The sequence below is a fragment of the Heterocephalus glaber genome, unplaced genomic scaffold (genome assembly GCF_053883595.1).
Source record: "Heterocephalus glaber isolate CG9 unplaced genomic scaffold, H.glaber_assembly_v1.0 deba00001760, whole genome shotgun sequence".
NCBI lineage: Eukaryota > Metazoa > Chordata > Mammalia > Rodentia > Bathyergidae > Heterocephalus > Heterocephalus glaber.
Genome location: NW_028258457.1, coordinates 71,097 through 89,086, shown reverse-complemented (window position 1 = coordinate 89,086; position 17,990 = coordinate 71,097). Strand labels below are relative to the sequence as shown.

Here is a 17,990-nt window from a genome sequence, read left to right as displayed (position 1 = left end):
TTGACAAAGTTGCAGCTGGGGGAAAGAAAGGGTGGAACACATCGTACCCTCATGTTTTATTTTTTCTTGCCATAATGTTTATAATTGTTACTCTGATCATAGGAGTTACTGTGTTTGTGACTAACAACAAACTCTCCATGAGGCAAATTGGTAATGATATATTGAAATCTGATCTGGCTCACAAGTCCCAAATTCCAGTTTATCTTAGTTCTGTTGCCACATCCACTTCTAAAGAAACCTCTCCTAAAACCTCCTCTGTTTCCCCACTACTATAACCCCCCCTCTTATTGTTGACATTCTTTTTACTAAAGGGGTCTTACGAAGAGATTGGAGGGACAGACTTTAGATGTAAGAAATAGTGGAAAATGGGAAATAGAACGTTAAGACAGGTAAATGCATTAAGGAGACAAGTTACTCAATATTTCTCAAAGTGCTGTAAATATCTCCTGCTCATGGACTATGAACCTAAATGACATTTAGTTAAGATGAATAGAGAGGTAAAGAAAAATAGAGAGCTAATAGCAAACTATATTAACCATTGGGAAGTTTCTCAAGGGCCAGCTGGCAACCACAAGTTTGACACTTAGTTGATTAAATCTTACTTGTACCCCCACTGATATAAAGATTTTGATTAAGTTACTTTCTGTTCTGTTTAGGTGTGGGTAAATAAGGGGACAATTGTAATTTTTAAATATGTATTCGTGATGTTCAATGAAATGAAACAGCTTAGAGGAATTGTACTTTGTTTAACAAAAAATAACCTTTATTTCAATAGAAATTGCTAAGGCAACTTAAAATGTAAACATGTTCCTTCTGCCCAATGCCTCCCAGCTATTGCTTAAAGATATAAAAATAAATCAGACCCTGAGATTTCTCAGAGGGAACCTGAACACTGCTTGTGAAGGTTCTTTTCTCATCGCTGGCCCAGGACATCTCCCCTTCCTACCCTACATCGACTGCAGCTGGTCTGCAGCAACATACAAGGTGGTCAAAGGTCTAAACACTACCTCATCTGCCTTAACGTTAATTAATCAAAAGTTACAAAAACACCAATGGGCTATACTAGACAACAGGACAACAATAGATTACTTGCTCTTGTTCCATCACCAAAAATATAAAAAAATAAAAAATATGTGTTGTTTTAATCTGACTGACAATAGCCCAGGGATTAAAAAAAAGAATAAAACAATTAAAAAAATTGACAAAAAAAAATAATAAAAAATTAGGATGAGATTTGTTTCAATGGTTAACTCAATGGTTGCCTAATATACAATGGTTAAAACAGCTTTTTCTTGTAGTCTTAATTATAATCATATGTTTGTTGTTATCATGTTGCTACATACAATGCCTTACTGTATAAAATGCTCTCAGTGGTTCATAGATTATTAAATTTGACTGTTATGTTGCTAAATCAAATATATAAACCCTTGCCTAAAAAAAAAATGACAGAAATAAATCAAAGGTTTGATTCTGTACAAAAACCAGTGGGGAATGTGAGACCAAAGTGAACCTAAAAAAATGCCATCTTGGCCTGTGAATGAACTCCCCTCATACACCTCCCCTTACAGAGTGTTGGAATTCCCCACAAGATAGCCGCTCACTCTGCTTCTGTAAACATGCTTTATCACTCCCTGGGAACAGATGGTGCCTGGTGCCTCCCTGTAGCCCCGAACCCTGTAGAACCCTGTAGCCACAAAATGTCCTATCTTGACAAGATAGGTGGGTTAAAAAAAACTGGGTTGTAAAAGGTATTTCACAGCTGGCTAAAGGACATATTGGCCTCTCCCTGAACTTCTTTGTTTGAGTTACTTATAAAAGCTGTGCTGTCCCCTGCCTTGGGGCTTCACTTCTCTTAGAGGGTGGAGTCCACCTCAGTAAATAAACTCCTTTTAGTTTTAACTCTGTCTTTGTCCTGGTGTTTGGTGATTTCCTGGCTTGCTTAACATAACAATTCTAACATCAGACAGGGTTAACCTTAAGTTAAAAATGATTGGAAGAGACAAAGAAAATCAGTACACACTAGTTAAGTGGACAAACCAACAAGAGATAACATTTATAAACATATAAATACATATGAATACTGGAGCACCTAGCTTCATAAAACAAAAACTGCTGAAATTAAAGGATCAAAAAAACAGTAATACAATCATAGTAGGAGATTTTAATACTCCACGTTTGCAAAGAGATAGATCAACTAAACAAAAAAGTAATAAAGAAATTTCAGACCTGAACAACACCCTTGAACATGTGGACTTAATGAATATATACAGAGTATGCCACCCTTCGATAACAGATAACAGAGTATACATTTCAGGAGCATATGGTACTTTTTTCAAAGTAGGTCACAATACTAGTCCACAAAACCTGCTTAAGTGAATATAAAAGAATAGAAATTACTCTATGTATACTATCAGACCACTATGAAGAAAAATTGAAATCATTGACAGAAGAAACTTCAGAAAAGGCAAAAGCTCCTGGACAATTAACAATATGCTCCTGAACAATGAAGGGGGTCACAGAAGAAATCAAAGAGGAAATTAAAAAATTCTTCAAGTTAATGACAATAATGGTACAACTTGTTGAAACTTCTGGGACATTATGAAAATAATTCTAAGAGGAAAATTCATCACAATCAATGCTCTCTTTAGGAAAATAGAGCAAGATCAAATAGACAACTTTATGAACAATCTTATGGTATTCAAGACACAACAAACCAGCCCCAATCCAAAATTAAGGGGGGAAATTATAAAGATGAGAGTGGAAATCCATGAAATTGAGACTAAAAAAACCAATAAAAGAACCAAATCATTGTAGTGAAGAGCTAGTTCTTAAAAAAAATACAAAAAACAGATAAGTCTCTATCCTGGCTTACCAAGAGAAAGGAAGAAAATATCAACATCAATGCAATTAGAAATGAAAAAGTGAAATCAAAATAAACACTGGAAATCCAGAAGACAGTAACTACTTTTAGCAAGCCTCAAAACCATATCATATCAATAGATGCAGAAATGGTTTTGCATGAAATCCAATACCACTTTCATGATAAAAAAAAAAAATCCTGAAGAAAACAGGTGTAGAAGAACCACACCTGAATATATGTCATATATGACAAACCAGTATCCAGAAGCATAGTAAGTGGGGAAAAACTAAAATATTCCCTCTATAATTAGGAAGAAGACAAGGATGTCCACTATCACCTCTTCTATTCAACACAGTACTTGAAACATTAGCCAGAGCAATCAGCCCAAGGAAAAAAATAAAAGAGATACACATAGGAAAAGAATTTATTATTTGCAGATGACATGATACTCTACATAGAAGACTCAAAGAACTCCACCAAAAAACTCTGAGAATTAATAATGAACTTCAGCAATGTAGCAGGATACAAGATCACAGAAATCACTAGGATTTGTGTACATCAACAAAGAATGGGATGAAATGGAAATTCTCAAAAATAATATCATTCACAGTGGCTTCACAAAAAATGAAATACCTAAGAATTAACCTAAGAAGCGAAAGACCTCTATAATAAAAACTATAGTACTCTGAAAAAAAAAAAACAAAGCAGACATAGGAAAATGGAAAGATATCCCCTGCTCCTGAATAGGCAGAACCAATATTGTCAAAGTGGCCATACTTCTAAAACTCTTACATAGATTCAATGCAGTCCCAATCAAAATATGTTTTTTATTTGGTACCAGGGATCCAACTCAGGACCTTGCACTTGAAACACAGGTGGGGGCACCACTGAGCTAAATCCCTGCCCCCCCAATCAAAATACCAACAACATACTTCACAGATCTTGAAAAACAAGCCTAAAATTCATATGAAACCAGAAGAGACCCAGAATAGCAAAAACAATTTTGGGCAGTAAGAGTAAAGCAGGAAGGATAGCAATACCTGACTTCAAGCTACATTACAAAGGAATAGTAAAAACGGTATGGTACAAAAACATAGGATCAATGGGACAGAAACGAGGAGACAGAAACTTCCCCAGACACATTCAGCTATTTGATTTTTGACAAAGGGGCCAAAACCATATGTTGGAGGAAAGATAGCCTATTCAACAAGTGGTGCTGGCAAAATTAGTTATCTGTGTGCAAAAGATTGAAACTGGACTCTTATATAGCACAATATACTAAATTAAACTAAAAATGGACCAGAGACCTAAACATTAAAGCAGAAATATTAAACCTACTGGAAAATAAAATAGGTAAAACACTTGAAGACATAGGTTTAGCAAAGGATTTTCTAAACAGAACCTCAATGCCCAAGAAATAATAGCAACAATTAACAAATGGGATTTTATCACACTAAAAAGCTTCTGCACAGCAAAAGAATCAATCAGTAAAGTGAAGAGATAGCCTACAGAATGGGAAAAATGTTTTGCTGACTACTCCTCAATCAGAGGACTACTATCTAGAGTATACAAAGAACTTGAGAAAATTAAACTACCTAAAATTAAAGATCCAGTCAAGAAATGGGCAAGAGAAATGAACAGACACTTCAAAGAGGAAGAAATACAGTCAACAAATGTATGAAAAAATGCTCAACATCTTTGGCCATTAGAGAAATGCAAATTAAAACAACACTAAGATTCCATCTTACCTTGGAAAGAATGGCAATCACTAAGAAATCAAATAATAACAAACACTAGTGAAACTGATGAAAAAGGAACCCTTCTTTATAGTTGGTAAGAATGTAAACTAATACAACCATAATGGAAATCAGTATGGAGTTTTCTCAAAGAAATGAAATAAAAAATTCTATATGATCTAGGTAGCCCCCTGCTAGGAATCTTCCCTAAAATGCTTAAGACATCATATTACAGTGATACATGCATACCAATGTTTATAGTAGCACAATTCATAATAGCTAAATCCTGGCAACAACCTATATTCCCATCAACTGATGATGGGATAAAGAAAATGTGGTATCGGGCCAGGGATTTAGCGCAGTGGTTTCGCCGCCTGCTGCGCAAGCTCAAGGACCCAAGTTTGATACCTGGTACCAAAAAAAAAAAAAAGAAAAAGAAAAGAAAATGTGGTATCTGTGTATCATGGGATACTATTCTGCTATAAAGAATGATAGATTTAGACATTTGTAGAAAAATGAATGCACCTGGAAAATACAATGTTGAGTGAAATTAACCAGACACACAAGCTTAAGTTCCATATGGTATCTCTCATTTGAGTGAGGCAAAGTATAAACAAAGAGAATAATAAAGAATGGATGGAGGGGGACTAGGAGATGGATCTCTTGCAATAGGGAAGTGGTCCAAGGTAAAAAGTGTGAGGGGTATGGAGGAGAGGAGGGGAAATGAGTAGAATAAAGATATGCCATGTACAGGAACCTCATAACCTCAATTAATGTAACCATTTTATGCCATACCATGAGCTAAGATTAATAATATCAATAAGAATGAAAAATGTGATACAGGAATTATAAGAGGGAGGGTTGTGGAGGAAAGTTGAGGGATTAAAAAAAGAGAAACAAGTTGTGGTATGTACATGTAACCACTCCTCATGATAATTATAAATTGCATGAATTGCAAACATGTAGTAATAAAATAAAAATAAGTTTAAAAACATGAAACTGTTCAACACTGCTGGTCCTTAGAGAAAGGCAAATTAAAACAACACTGAGATTTCATCTCACTCAAAAAGAATGGCTATCTTCAAGAATTCAAGTAATAACAAATGCTGTAGAGGCTGCAGGGAAAAAGGAAGCCTCCATTGTCAGAATATATACTGGTCCAACCAGTATGGATATTCCTCAAACAACTAAAAATAGACATTCCATTTGACCCAGGTATTCCCCTTCTAAGCATCTTCCTGAAGAGTTAAAGAGAACACATTACAGTAATACAAGTGACAACTCTTAATAGCTACATCCTGGAAGCAGCCTACATATATTTAAGCAGCCTTAAATATCACATGATTTCTCTTATATGAGAAACCCAAAATATAAATAAAGTGTAAAATAAAAGATAGACAATAGGGGGAAAAAATGAGAGAAAAAAATTATTGTAACCCAGTATGGCCAATTATCTAAAAGTGTACCTTGACTGAATATAACTATTTTATATGCTTTTTGGTCTGTAAGTCTGGCTCTTAATCTGTGTTTATGATATTTAATTTGAAAAAGACAAATAAATCTGATGGTGGCAAAAAAATAAAAAGTTTGCCTGCATATTTGCTAACACGACTAGAAAATTTTTAAGCTACATTTTGCTTTTGATAACATTTGATTTACTTTTTAAAAATTCAACTTCTCAGGTCAAGGATTTAGCTTAGTGGTTCTGCCGCTTGCCTCGAAAGGGCAAGGTCCCGAGTTTGAGCCCCGATACCAAAAACAAAACAAATAAACAAAAAATTCAACTTCTCTGCACATTGTTCTAAAATACTCTTTAAAACATTAAGAGGGCTGGGCATGGTGGTGCGGACCTGTAATCTCAGAATTTGGGAGGCTGAGACAAGAGGATCACTGCGAGTTCGAGGCCAGCCTAGACCACACAGTGAATTCAAGTCCAGCCTGAACTATGCAAAGATACCCTGTCTCAAAAACAAAAACAAGACCTAAATCAGACCAACCCAACCCACTAAGAGGTAGAAAGAGCAAAATATAAAATAAGAACATTTTAACGTTACTAACTAAAATTACAAATGGCATCATTATTTTTACTTCCTTTCTAACAATGGGTGATATTATTCAGAACAGACTATACATTAAGTTTTGAAACCAGTCCCTTAATATACCAGAATTTTGAGAGGTGTACCTTTCCTTTTAGAGATTTCATCTTACTTAAAGTAGGAATTCACAAGCTGGGGATGTCGTTCAGTGGTACAGCGCTTGCCTTGCACAACCAAGGGCCGAGGATCCAAGGTGAGAGAGCACTGTTAAAAAAATTGAAAAATGTATGCGAAAAAATAATACTAAAATACTCTTAATCTTACATCTTCAGGTGATCTTTCCTAAGAAGAACAAAATTTGTTTCTTTCACAGTATTGGGGGTGGTGGTGGTGGTCTGGCATTACATCTCCCAATCCACTCTTATCTTTCCCCCAAGCAACTGGAAATCGTAGGACTTTACACAAGAGAATAAAACGGCCAAGTCCCGGGCGCCGGTGGTGTCGCGCCTGTCTTCCAAGGTCAGGGTCCTGAGTTCAATCCTAAGTACCAAAAGTTTTTTTAAAACGCTGAACAAAACTGCCAAGTACCAAGGAAACTAGCCTAAAGGTTGGGCATATTTCCTAAGGGAATTAGAAGGAAAACTCCAGGGGTCCACCGAGGTCAGATGCGGCCTCCACGCGGAAGCGAAGCCCCTAGAGGCCCATTTGGCCTCAGAGGGACCCGCCCTGGGGAGCACAGAGCTCCGGGCAGCGCTGGGAGCGCGCTAGTTCCGGGGCCTCAGAGCCCGCACCGCCCGCTCCTCCGCCGGGAGCTCGCGCCCCTGATACCTGCAGGTCCGCACCTGAGGTCCTCATACGTAGAACCCACGCGCGCAGGGTTGCCGCCACCTCCCCCGGCCGCACAGGCTGGGGACACACGCGCTGTGGCACAGGTGCCCAGAGAGGGCTCCGAACGGGCCCGCGTCACCGCTCAGGGACCGACTGGGCCGGTCCGGTGCCGACCCAGCCCCGCCCTCAGCCAGAGGGGACCGGGTCTGAGCGGGACACGGAACTCCGACTCCAGAGCGCAGGCGGGGGCAGGGTCCGTCACCGCGGCTCCGCCTTGCCCACAGCCCGGCTCCCCAGTCTCTGGACTCCCAGGCCCGCACACACTGTCATTTTCCTGCTGCTGGGGTCTCACAGTCTTCTCAAGGAACCTTCAGGACTCCAGAGGACTGCGGCCCCAAGGGCAAAGCACAGTGACCTTGAAGAAGCCCAACTTCCGGGCAATGTCAGCTGGAACAGCCACGCCCACAGCGCATGCCTAGAGCTTCCTCCAGGGTCTTTCGGGGCCAAGCCCATTGGAGGAGTTAATGGTTCCGCCCCTTGGCCCCTGAGGGACATCAGGGTTGGGAGGCAGGTGATCCACTAGAAATGGCTTCTACTGGGGCTTGGTGGCGCTCTCCTGTGATACCAGGACTCTGGAGGCTGAGGCAGGAGGATTGCTGTTCGTTCCACACCAGCCTGTACTACATAATGAGATTCTTGTCTCAAGAAACAGAACACCACCAACAACAAGAAATACCTTCTCTCAGGCTTGTTCCTGCCAGGACAATAGCAGTTCATGGGAGTTCTCACCCTTCCAACTCACCCCACAACAGTAAATGCATGTGACAGCATGTTTGCTTATGTGTGTTCCTGTCTGAAGATGAAGCCCAGAACCTCACACAAACTAACCAGGGGGCCTCCTACTGAGCTCCACCCTTAGGCCCTGAGGACATCTTCAGCTGTCCTTTTCTGCAGAATTAACTACTGCACATTCCTAGTATTATAGACAGCTAATTTGGTTAGAAATTTGAAAGGCAGTCAGATGGTGCTATGCCCTGGAAGAAGCCATTGAAGAGAGTAAAAACACATGTAGTGGGTGGAGACACATTCATTCAAGGCCAGTCCTCAAAACAAAGATGAAAATAACTACACCTACTTCCCCTACTGTGATAAATGATTGATACTCTAAACAGGCACCAATCACCTGGGTGGGGGACCAAGACCTTAACCCATCCCTTCCTGGAAAGGTCCCTGACCCCTTACAGAAAAAATCTTTGTTCTTTATGGGACTTCCTTCCCACTGGATTAGTATTACCTAAGAGACTATATTTATAATCTTACTAGTTGACCATAGTTTTGTCCCACCTTGTACTCATCTCATGATTTCATACCTACCTTGTGATATTGCTCTATAAAGGCTCTCCTGTGTGTGGAGTCCACAGCAACCCACTTTCTGGGTCTCCTTTTATCTCTCTTAGATAAAAGCTATCTTTCCCTCAATAAATATTTCCTACTCTTAACCTCCATTGTTCCCGGAATTTATTCTTTGATTTTCGAACTTGACATTATCAGACACCTAGCAGGTTGGGAGTTATATTTCCCTTAATCATATAGAGGTCCCTGTATCATCCCTAGATTACTAATGTGACACCAATTTCAGAGCTGTTTTCACTTGGCAAGACTGGGACTCCACATTTATTAAGAAGCCGTCCATTCCTGATGGGGAGATGTGGCACGGTGGTAGTGCATTCGCCTAGAATGCTTGAAGTCCTGGGTTCACTCCCCAGCATTTCAAGAAAAGGGAAAGACTCCCTTTTCTGGCTCCTGCTTAACCTCTCATAACCACATTTTTACTTTCTCACTGTGAATCTGACTAGGGTGCTTCACGTAAGTGGAACAGTATGATATTTGATCTTTTGTGACTGTCATTTCACTTATCATCAAACTTCAAATGTTATAGTAAGTGTTCAGACTATCTTTCCTTGGGAATTCAACACAGGTCTTTACTCATGCTGGACAAGTGCTGTACCACTGAGTTACATCACCAGCCTGGTTTTATTTTTTAATTTATTATTATTATTATTTTTTGGTACTGGGGATCGAACTTGGGACCTTGTGCTTGCAAGGCATGCGCCGGAACCACTGAGCTAAATCCCCGGCCCTTATTTTTTAATTTTGACACAAGTCGTCCCAGAATTGCCCAGAAAGGGATGTATGATCTGGCTGTGACATATGTCACCCGATTGATTGCTACCATTAATGTATCTGATCAGGCTGGCTAGGCAGGTGTCCCTGTCTTCTCTCACTGCTCCATGTGTGTCCTTCCCAAAGCTGTGGACTGGGTTAAGAGGACAACTATCCCTGATAGAGGACCATTTCCTTGGTCAAGGGTATGTGAGTAGCTTTGCTTCTCTGCTTGAACCTCCAAACAAGCTGCCAAAATTGCCCAGAAAGTCCCCAAATTTGGAGTCTTGCCTCTGTCTATTGAAAAACTGACATTTAAACCTTCTAGGTTCACCTTTGGTAATTCGTATGTATCTAGGAATCTTTTCATTTATTTTTGTTATGTTTTTTGAGACAGGGTCTTGCTTTGTAGTGCAGGCTGGCCTTGAACTCACAGCAATCCTCCTGCCTCAGCCTCCCAAGTGCTGGGATTACAAGTCTGTGCCAGCACACTTCGTTGGAATTTTTTCATTTCTTTCGAGTTGCCAATATTTTGACATACAGATTTATGAAGTAGTGGCTAATAATTTTCTGTATTTCACCAATGACTATTTTGATTTCACCTTTATCATTTCTAATTGGATTGATTTGTGTCATTTTTTTCCTTTTTTATGGGCAAGACTGGCTAAGGATTTGTCTATTTTGTTTATTCTTTCAAAGAACCAGCTCTTCAATTCATTGATTCTTTGCATATTTTCATCTTCATTTCATTGATTTCTGCTCTGATCTTTATAATTTCCTTCCTTCTACAAGCTCTAGATCTGGATTGTTCTTTTTTTTTTTCAGGACCTTGAGATGCATCATTAGGTTATTACTTGGGCTTCTTATGGTTTTCTGATATGGGCATTCACAGCTGTAAACTTCCCTGTTAGGATGGCTTTGACTGTGTCCCATAAGTTCCACTGCCATTATTATGTAATTCTAGGAAATGTCTTCTTTCTTCCTTAATTTCTTCTGTGCCCTACTGATTATTCAAGAGTGTATTGCTTAATTTTCATATTGATGCTTATCTCATTTTTATGTCCACTGGTGTTTGTTTAATGAAGTTGGGTGCACCATAATTTGGTGCATATATGTTTACACTTGCTATCTCTTCCTGTCAAACAGTTCTTTTAATCAATTATGTAGTGTCCTTTGCCTCTTGATCAGCTTTGGCTTGAAAACCACTTTGCCTGAAAACAGAATTTTATTGTTTTTTGTCCTTTAATTTTTACCCTATGAATTTCCTTTAATGTTAAATGTGTTTCTTGTAATCAGCATACCATTGAATTTTATTTCTGATCCATTCTGGTGAATTCGTCTTTGACTGGTGAACTTAGACCATTCATACTGGTAGTTGTTATTGATGAGTATTGACTGATTTCTGTCATGTATTATTTTCCTATTGGTGTTTTACTTTCTTTCCCTTCTACTTAATTGCTAGCCCTATCTGATACATTTATTTTATTGGCCCTCTTGACATTGTTTACTTTATTGTCTTCTTCTGGGATACGTTTGAGAATTTTTTTGAGTATTGCTTTGGTGTTCATGAATTTCTTTAGGTGCTCTTTATCATGAAAATATCTTACTTTTCCATCAATTGTGAAAAATAGTTTTGCAGAATATATCCAGTTGGAGGTGGTTTTTAGAGCTTGAAACACTTCATTCCAAGCCTTTAAGGTTGGCATTGTGAAAGCTGTAATTCTGATGGGATTTCCTTCACACATGATTCATTGCTTTTGTCTAACAGCCTTTGTGCTTCAGGTGTTTTAACTATGTTGTGTGAAGTGTTTTTTCTGATCATGGTTATTTGGGGTTCTACATACCCCACTGATACATATGCTAATTTCTTTTTCTGTGTCTGGAAAGTTTTCTGATGTTACTTCTGTAAACAAGTTTTTTTTGAGACAAGGTCTCATTACATAGTCCAGACTGGCCTTGAACTATGTTGCTCGAGCTAGACTCAAAATCACACTGATCCTCGTACCCCAGCCTCCCGAGTGCTAGGATTTCAGGCTTTTGCCACTACACCTGGCTGTAAACAAGTTTTTATGCCCTTTGTACTGTCTTCTGATTTTTCATTGATTCATATTACTCTTTTATTAGTCTTCTTTGAGTCATTTAGTAGTTGCTGGGTCCATTTTTCATGTTCTCTTGTTTTTAACATCTCTCTTTCTAATTCACCATTAGCCATAGTCATAGATCTGACACACCTGTCTTCACATCAGTCACTTTTTTTTTTGGTATATCCTTTTATTGCTACATTTTAGGTGTACAATATAATGACATTCATCATTGGAAATATGTACCTTTACATACTCTATTGTTTCTTATTTTTTCCCCCTTCCCCTGCCCTCCCTTCAACCCCTCCATCTCTCCCTATTTACAAAGACTTTGTTTCCATTTTTCATTTTCTCATATTAATTCCATTCCCTTCTTTCCTTTCCCCTACCCCTCCCACTTCCCCCTCCCCTTTGCCCCTTTTCTTCCTTTTTCACATCATCTATTATACCTTTTAGTCCTTATTTACACTTTCAGTTTCTCACACTAGAGAAACTATTCGGTATTTACACGTGTGTCCTGTTTATTTCACTTAAGAGTATCGCCTCAATGTGCATCCATTTAGCAATAAATGTCTCTAATTTCTCATTTTTGATGGCTGAGTAGTACTCCATTTTATAAAAAAACCACATTTTCTTGATCCAGTCTCCAGTTGATGGGCATTTAGGCTGTTTCCAAGTTTTAGCTATTACAAACTGTGCACATCAGTTACTTTTGTTGCCCATACTTTCAGCTGTATTTTTAATCTCATGCATTTCTGTTTGGAACTTTTTAATGGACTTTTCTTTCTATACTGGACTTTCATGTTTTGCCTCTTTTTCTTTAGTGCAACTAGATTTTTATTATTGTATACACTAGACTAGCTGATCATTTGTTTGACAAGGGTCATTGTCTGCTTAGTTATATCTTCTTTATTTTTTTTTTGGTACCGGGGATTGAACTCAGGTCCTTGTGCTTGCAAGGCAGGCAGCGGAACCACTGAGCTAAATCCCCGGCCCAGTTATATCTTCTTTAAATTCACCAAGCATGGTATTGAACTGTCTTGCCACCTTCATTTATACACTTTCAGATATTTCTTCTGTGTGGATTATGATTTCCTCTACATCAATGTCCCCTGTATCACTTTGGGGTAGTTGGGAATTTTTGGATGTATTTTTGTGCCTTGAATATATATCTATAGCTTATGTATATCTACATGTACATATATCTATATATTTTGTTGTTCTTTTGGAGTTTGGAGCTTCTCTGACCCAGTTCCTCAGTTCTTTGGGAGTGAGCCCCAGTATTATTCATGCCACCGTGCAATCCCAATATTGTCATGTAGAGAAAACCAATTAACCAAAACAACCACGACACCTTGGCTATAGTTGTAATGTCAGCAACAACAATGGCAACAAATATAAACTGGCCACTGCCCAAACCTAAGAACCATTCATGAGCCACCCTTAACCAGAGTAAAGAGGTTGGTTATTTTAGTGGAGATATGGAGGCCACCCAGATATTAGCCTGTAGCAAATGAGGCCCCTAATTTCTGTCGTATGTAGGCAGTGGTTCAAACATACCACTGGACTAAATGCCATCTTCAGATCCACTCCCTGTGAAGGTTACACCCATCAAACATGGCCTCCTACCACAAAATGCAGGCCCTCTGATATTCCTGGCCTGAATGTGAGCTTCTCAGGGAGATCTCAGGAGATCTGTTTAGCTTTCATCTTCTCCAAGCTAGTTTCACCAGGCTGTCTCTCACCTGATTTCTGGGATATGGTAACAGTTCAGTTCTGTAGTGAAACTCTCCTCCTGGTGTTGGTCTCATCCTCAATCATGTTATTCTTTTGGTTGTCATCTCTGCTGCCCTGTGCTGAGGAAAACTCAGGTACAGAGCTGCCTGGAATTTGGTAGCTTGGCCACTCTCCACCTGTCCCTCACAAATTATGTGAGGCCTCAGCCTGTGGTGGCAGTGGCATATGTGACCATTTATTGTTTTCAGTCTAAATATTTTTTTTGGTACCAGGGTTCAAACTCAGGATCTTGGGCTTGCAAGGCAAGTGTGGTGACTCTGAGCTAAATCTCTGGCCCTATGTGACCATTTATTATGATTTGTCAACTTCACTGGCTCTTGAAATAACCATGGAATCAGAAAATCATACTTCTGGATGTCTGTGCAGATCATGGATATGTGACCTTAGATATTATACATATCCTGTGGACTACTCCTCTCTGGTCTTGTTTCCCTTAGTCTGCTCTCCAGTCACCATGAAGTGAGGATCCTTGCCTCTCCACACCATTCTGTTTCTACCTTGGAACCAGGTACTTAGAACCATGGACAGAACCTCCTGAAATTATGAACTAAATTAAACTCCTTTAAACTGTGGGTGTTAATTCCTGACTTGAATTTATATTACAGAGCTACTGTGATAAAAACAGCATGGTACCAGCAGAAAAACAGACTCGAGGATCAATAGAACAGACTAGAAGATGAGGAAACAACCCCAAAACCACTGAGCCACCTTATTTTTGACAAAGGGGCCAAACATGTTCACTGGCAGAAAGGTAGTCTTTTTAATAGTGCTGGAAAAAGTAGCTTTCTACATCCTGAAGACTAAAACTAGACCATGTCCCTCACTATCTCCTAAACTAAAATAAAAATGGATCCAAGATCTAGGGCCAGGGATTTAGCTCAGTGGGTCCACCACCTGCCTCGCAAGCGCAAGGACCTGAATTCCATCCCCAGTACCACAAAAAAAAAAAAAAAAAAAAAAAAAAAAAAACCAAAGAAAGAAAGAATACAAAATGGATCCAAGATCTAAATATTAAAACAGAAACAGTAAATCTGCTGGAAGAGAGAATAGGTACAACTCTTGAGGATATAGGGGTAGGCAGACTTCATGAACAAAACCCAGTCTGCAAAGGAAATAATACAAAAATAGTGCAAAGAATCAACTGGGATCTCATCCTAATAAAAAGCTTTTGCACTGCAAAAGAAATCACTAACAGAGTGAAGAGACAACCGACAGTGGGAAAAAATATTAGCCAGCTGTCCCTCAGACAAAGGACTAATATCTAGAAGATTCAAAGAGTTGAAAAAAAATCAGATCTCCCCCAAATTTAAAGACTCAATCCAAAAAAATGAGCACCTGAAATAAATAAAACACTTCTCAGATGAAAAAGTAAAAATGGTAAATAAATATACAAAAAATGTTCCACATCACTGGTCATCCAAGAGATGCAAATTTAAAAAATGCTGAGATTCCATCTCAGTCCAGAAAGAATGGTTAATATCAAAAAATCAGTCAACAACAAATGCTGGTGGGGCTGTGGGGATAAGGAACCCTTCCTTCTCCACTCTTGGTGGGAGTGCTGACTGGTGCAACTATTGTAGAAATCAGTGTGGAGATTCCTCAATAAACTAGGATTACAGGTCTCATTAGACCCAGCTATTCCCCTTCTTGGTATCTTCCCAAAAGAATTAAAAGAATCATACCACAGCGATATTTGTGCACCCATGTTTATAGCGGCACAGTTTGTAATAGCTAAAGCTAGGAAACAGCCCAAGTGCCCATCAACTGGAAACTGGATAAAGATGTGGGTTTTTTATAAAATGGAGTACTACTCAGCCATAAAGAAAGAGAAACTAGAGACATTTATAGCTAAATGGATGCATATTGAGGCCATCCTCAAGTGAAACAAATAGGACACACCTGTGTAAATACTGAATAGTTTCTCTAGTGTGAGAAACTGAAAGTGTAATTAAGGATTAAAATGATTAAAATGAATTGATAATTTGAAATAGGAAGAAAAGGTTCAAAGGGGAAGGGGTGGCAGGAGGGGAAGGGAAGAGATCAGAGTTACAGGCTGGAATCTGGAAAGAATCCATATATAGTGTTTAAAACTATAGGAAGAGATGTAGATAGAGAGACTAGGCTGGAGCTCATCAGGAGGTTGGGAAGGAAGAGTCACTGAGATCCAAAGAGAGAAGGGTATGTTTCCAGAAGAAGCACATACAACTATGTACAGTACACAGTACTCGATAGTGTGATAAGTGACTGTTACAGTTTTAGGTACTTATCATAACATGCTGTGTTTTTTATCCTTTAGAGCATAATCCTACTTATATAAGAGTTTACTGTAAAACAGTGTGCTGCTATGCCAGTGGTAGCCTCATGTATCTTGTGTTTAACTGCATATGTGGGTAATATCAAGGGGCCATCACAGATGATTGACATATACCTTCTCAATTTGCACTTAGAAGTTGGCACTCTGTGTGGTACTTTGTGATACACATGGATGAAACTGCCTAATAACATATTTCTCAGATTATATTTCCATCACATGTCACATGACTGCATTAAAATTTAAATTAAAAAAATTTGGCCTATGTGGAGTCTACTAGCTGTTAGAATTTTTTTCCAGACCACTATTTATTCAATATTAGTTCTGAAAATCTTTCTAAAACAAATCACATTCTTTGATGTCTTGTTAATGCTTAAGATTTAAAAAAAATATGGAAAAATGTTTAAGTACTTTTCAGTTTTGCTTTGGTTGAGTTTTATTATATTTGAATATTATTATAGTTTTTTCCCTTGTATTGCTTTTCTTTGAATAATTTTAATTTTTGTATATGTGTGTTTAGTGAATGATAATAAAGTTAAACATTAAAAAAAACTACTAAAAGCATCATACCACAGCAATATATGCACACCCATTTTTTTTTTTTTTTGCACACCCATTTTTATAGTAGCAGTTTGGAATGGCTAAATCTTGGAAACAACCCAAATGCTCATGAACTGATGAATGGATAAAAAAGGTGTGTTTTAAAAAATACAATGGAGTACTACTCAGCCATAAAGGAGGATAAACTTGAGACATTTCTAGCGAAATGGACGCACCTTGAGACTATATGCTTTAAGTGAAATAAGTTGGACATGTGTAAATATCACATTGTCTCTCTGGTGTGAGAAATTGAAAGGGAAAATAAAGACCAAAATGTATAACAGATAATGTGAAATAGGAAGAAATTGTTCAAAAGGAAAGGGAAACTGGGAAGGGGGAGGGTGGAAAGAAAAAAAAAAAACAAGAAGGAATAAAATGGAAACAAAGCTTTGTAAATAAGGAGGGGAGGTAGGGTGAAAGAGAGGGTAAAAAGATTGGGAGAAAAAGAGCAATCAAGATATACTATGTACAGGTACAAATTTCCTGTGACAAATGTTATCTTTATGTATATTTAAATTGTACCAATACAATCAACAAATTAAAAAAATAAATTGTGGTTGTCAACTACTATCTTTAAGCAATTAAAAGCTAATACAGAAAATTAGTAGTGGAGAAGTGAGTCTGTTGCTATAAATGTACCTATGTGGGTCCGAATTCTTTTCAAATGATTCATGGGAAGAGTTTAGAAAGATCAGACATGCCAGCTAGAGGAGCCCTGAAATGCTATAAGCGGAGTCCGATAAGTGATGCTGGTCAGTGCTCAGAAGACCAGAATGCTGATAAGAATACAGGCAGTAGGCCTGGGGAGTTAGCTCAGTGGAGCTGTGTCTGCTTTGCAATCTGCTTTTGATCCCTGGTACCAAAAATAAACAAACAAACAAATAAATAAACAAACAAACACAGGCTGTAAAGTCTGGACTTAAGGAAGTTTCATTTGGAAATGAGGAATCTAGGTAGCAGTGAACTAGAAGTTGTGTATATTACACTCTGGCAAAAATTTGTCTACATTTTTTCCATGTTCTGAGACTTTGCAGAATTGATATTAAGGGTTCTGCAGTAATTAATTTGGTAGGGGAAATTTCAAGGCAGCCAAACATTTACACTGTATCAGGGTAGTGCTGGCTGCTTTTAGCCAGATTTATAGTGAGAAGTAGAAGCAAAAAGCAGAGAACACTTTGAAAAACTTAAACTTTGGCCCCAAAGGAACCATGTGTAAAATTAGACCTAAAGGAGGTGTAGCTGCTGAAGAGATTAGCATCTTAAAAATCAGCAAGACCCCACCCATTGCAGGCTGAAGGATACAAAACTTTAAATCTTTCATTTCAGAAGAGAGCCCCTGGGTCCTCTGCTTGAGAAGGGCCTCCTAGGGAATTAGTTTCCTTTGATTCACATCACTGCACTCAGCCTTCCAGGCACAAAGAAGCCACTGCAACCATGCATCAAGGGAGTCTGGCTACTGCTTCCACTCCATCACCCATGTGATGCTGGTTTATAGGCATGCAGAATGCAAAGTCATGGAGTTGGGAAGGCTTCTATCTAGATTTCAAGGAATAGGTAGGACAGCAGGGAACTAGCTCC

The 17,990-nt window shown here is 38.6% G+C and overlaps 2 protein-coding genes across 4 annotated transcripts in view; both read right to left on the bottom strand.

Moving 5' to 3' along the window:
• Positions 1-6,895, bottom strand: part of LOC101705049 (adhesion G protein-coupled receptor E3) — a 110,181-nt gene extending 103,286 nt beyond the window's left edge. The window contains exon 1 of the mRNA XM_013068385.3: positions 6,779-6,895. The gene's annotated coding sequence lies outside the window, so the exon portion shown is untranslated. The remainder of the gene's footprint in view (positions 1-6,778) is intronic.
• LOC106008481 (uncharacterized) overlaps positions 1-17,990 on the bottom strand; it is an 85,553-nt gene that overhangs the window by 35,896 nt on the left and 31,667 nt on the right. For 2 of the 3 annotated variants that reach the window (XM_087201484.1, XM_087201483.1), the window contains exon 1: positions 6,779-6,896. The exons of the other annotated variant lie outside the window; for it this stretch is intronic. Coding sequence is in view for 1 of the 2 variants with exons in the window: in XM_087201483.1 (XP_087057609.1) it covers positions 6,779-6,799 (21 nt within the window). In the remaining variant the exon portion in view is untranslated. Of the gene's footprint in view, positions 1-6,778; positions 6,897-17,990 lie in introns of those variants that run through there. 3 annotated transcript variants of the gene reach the window in all.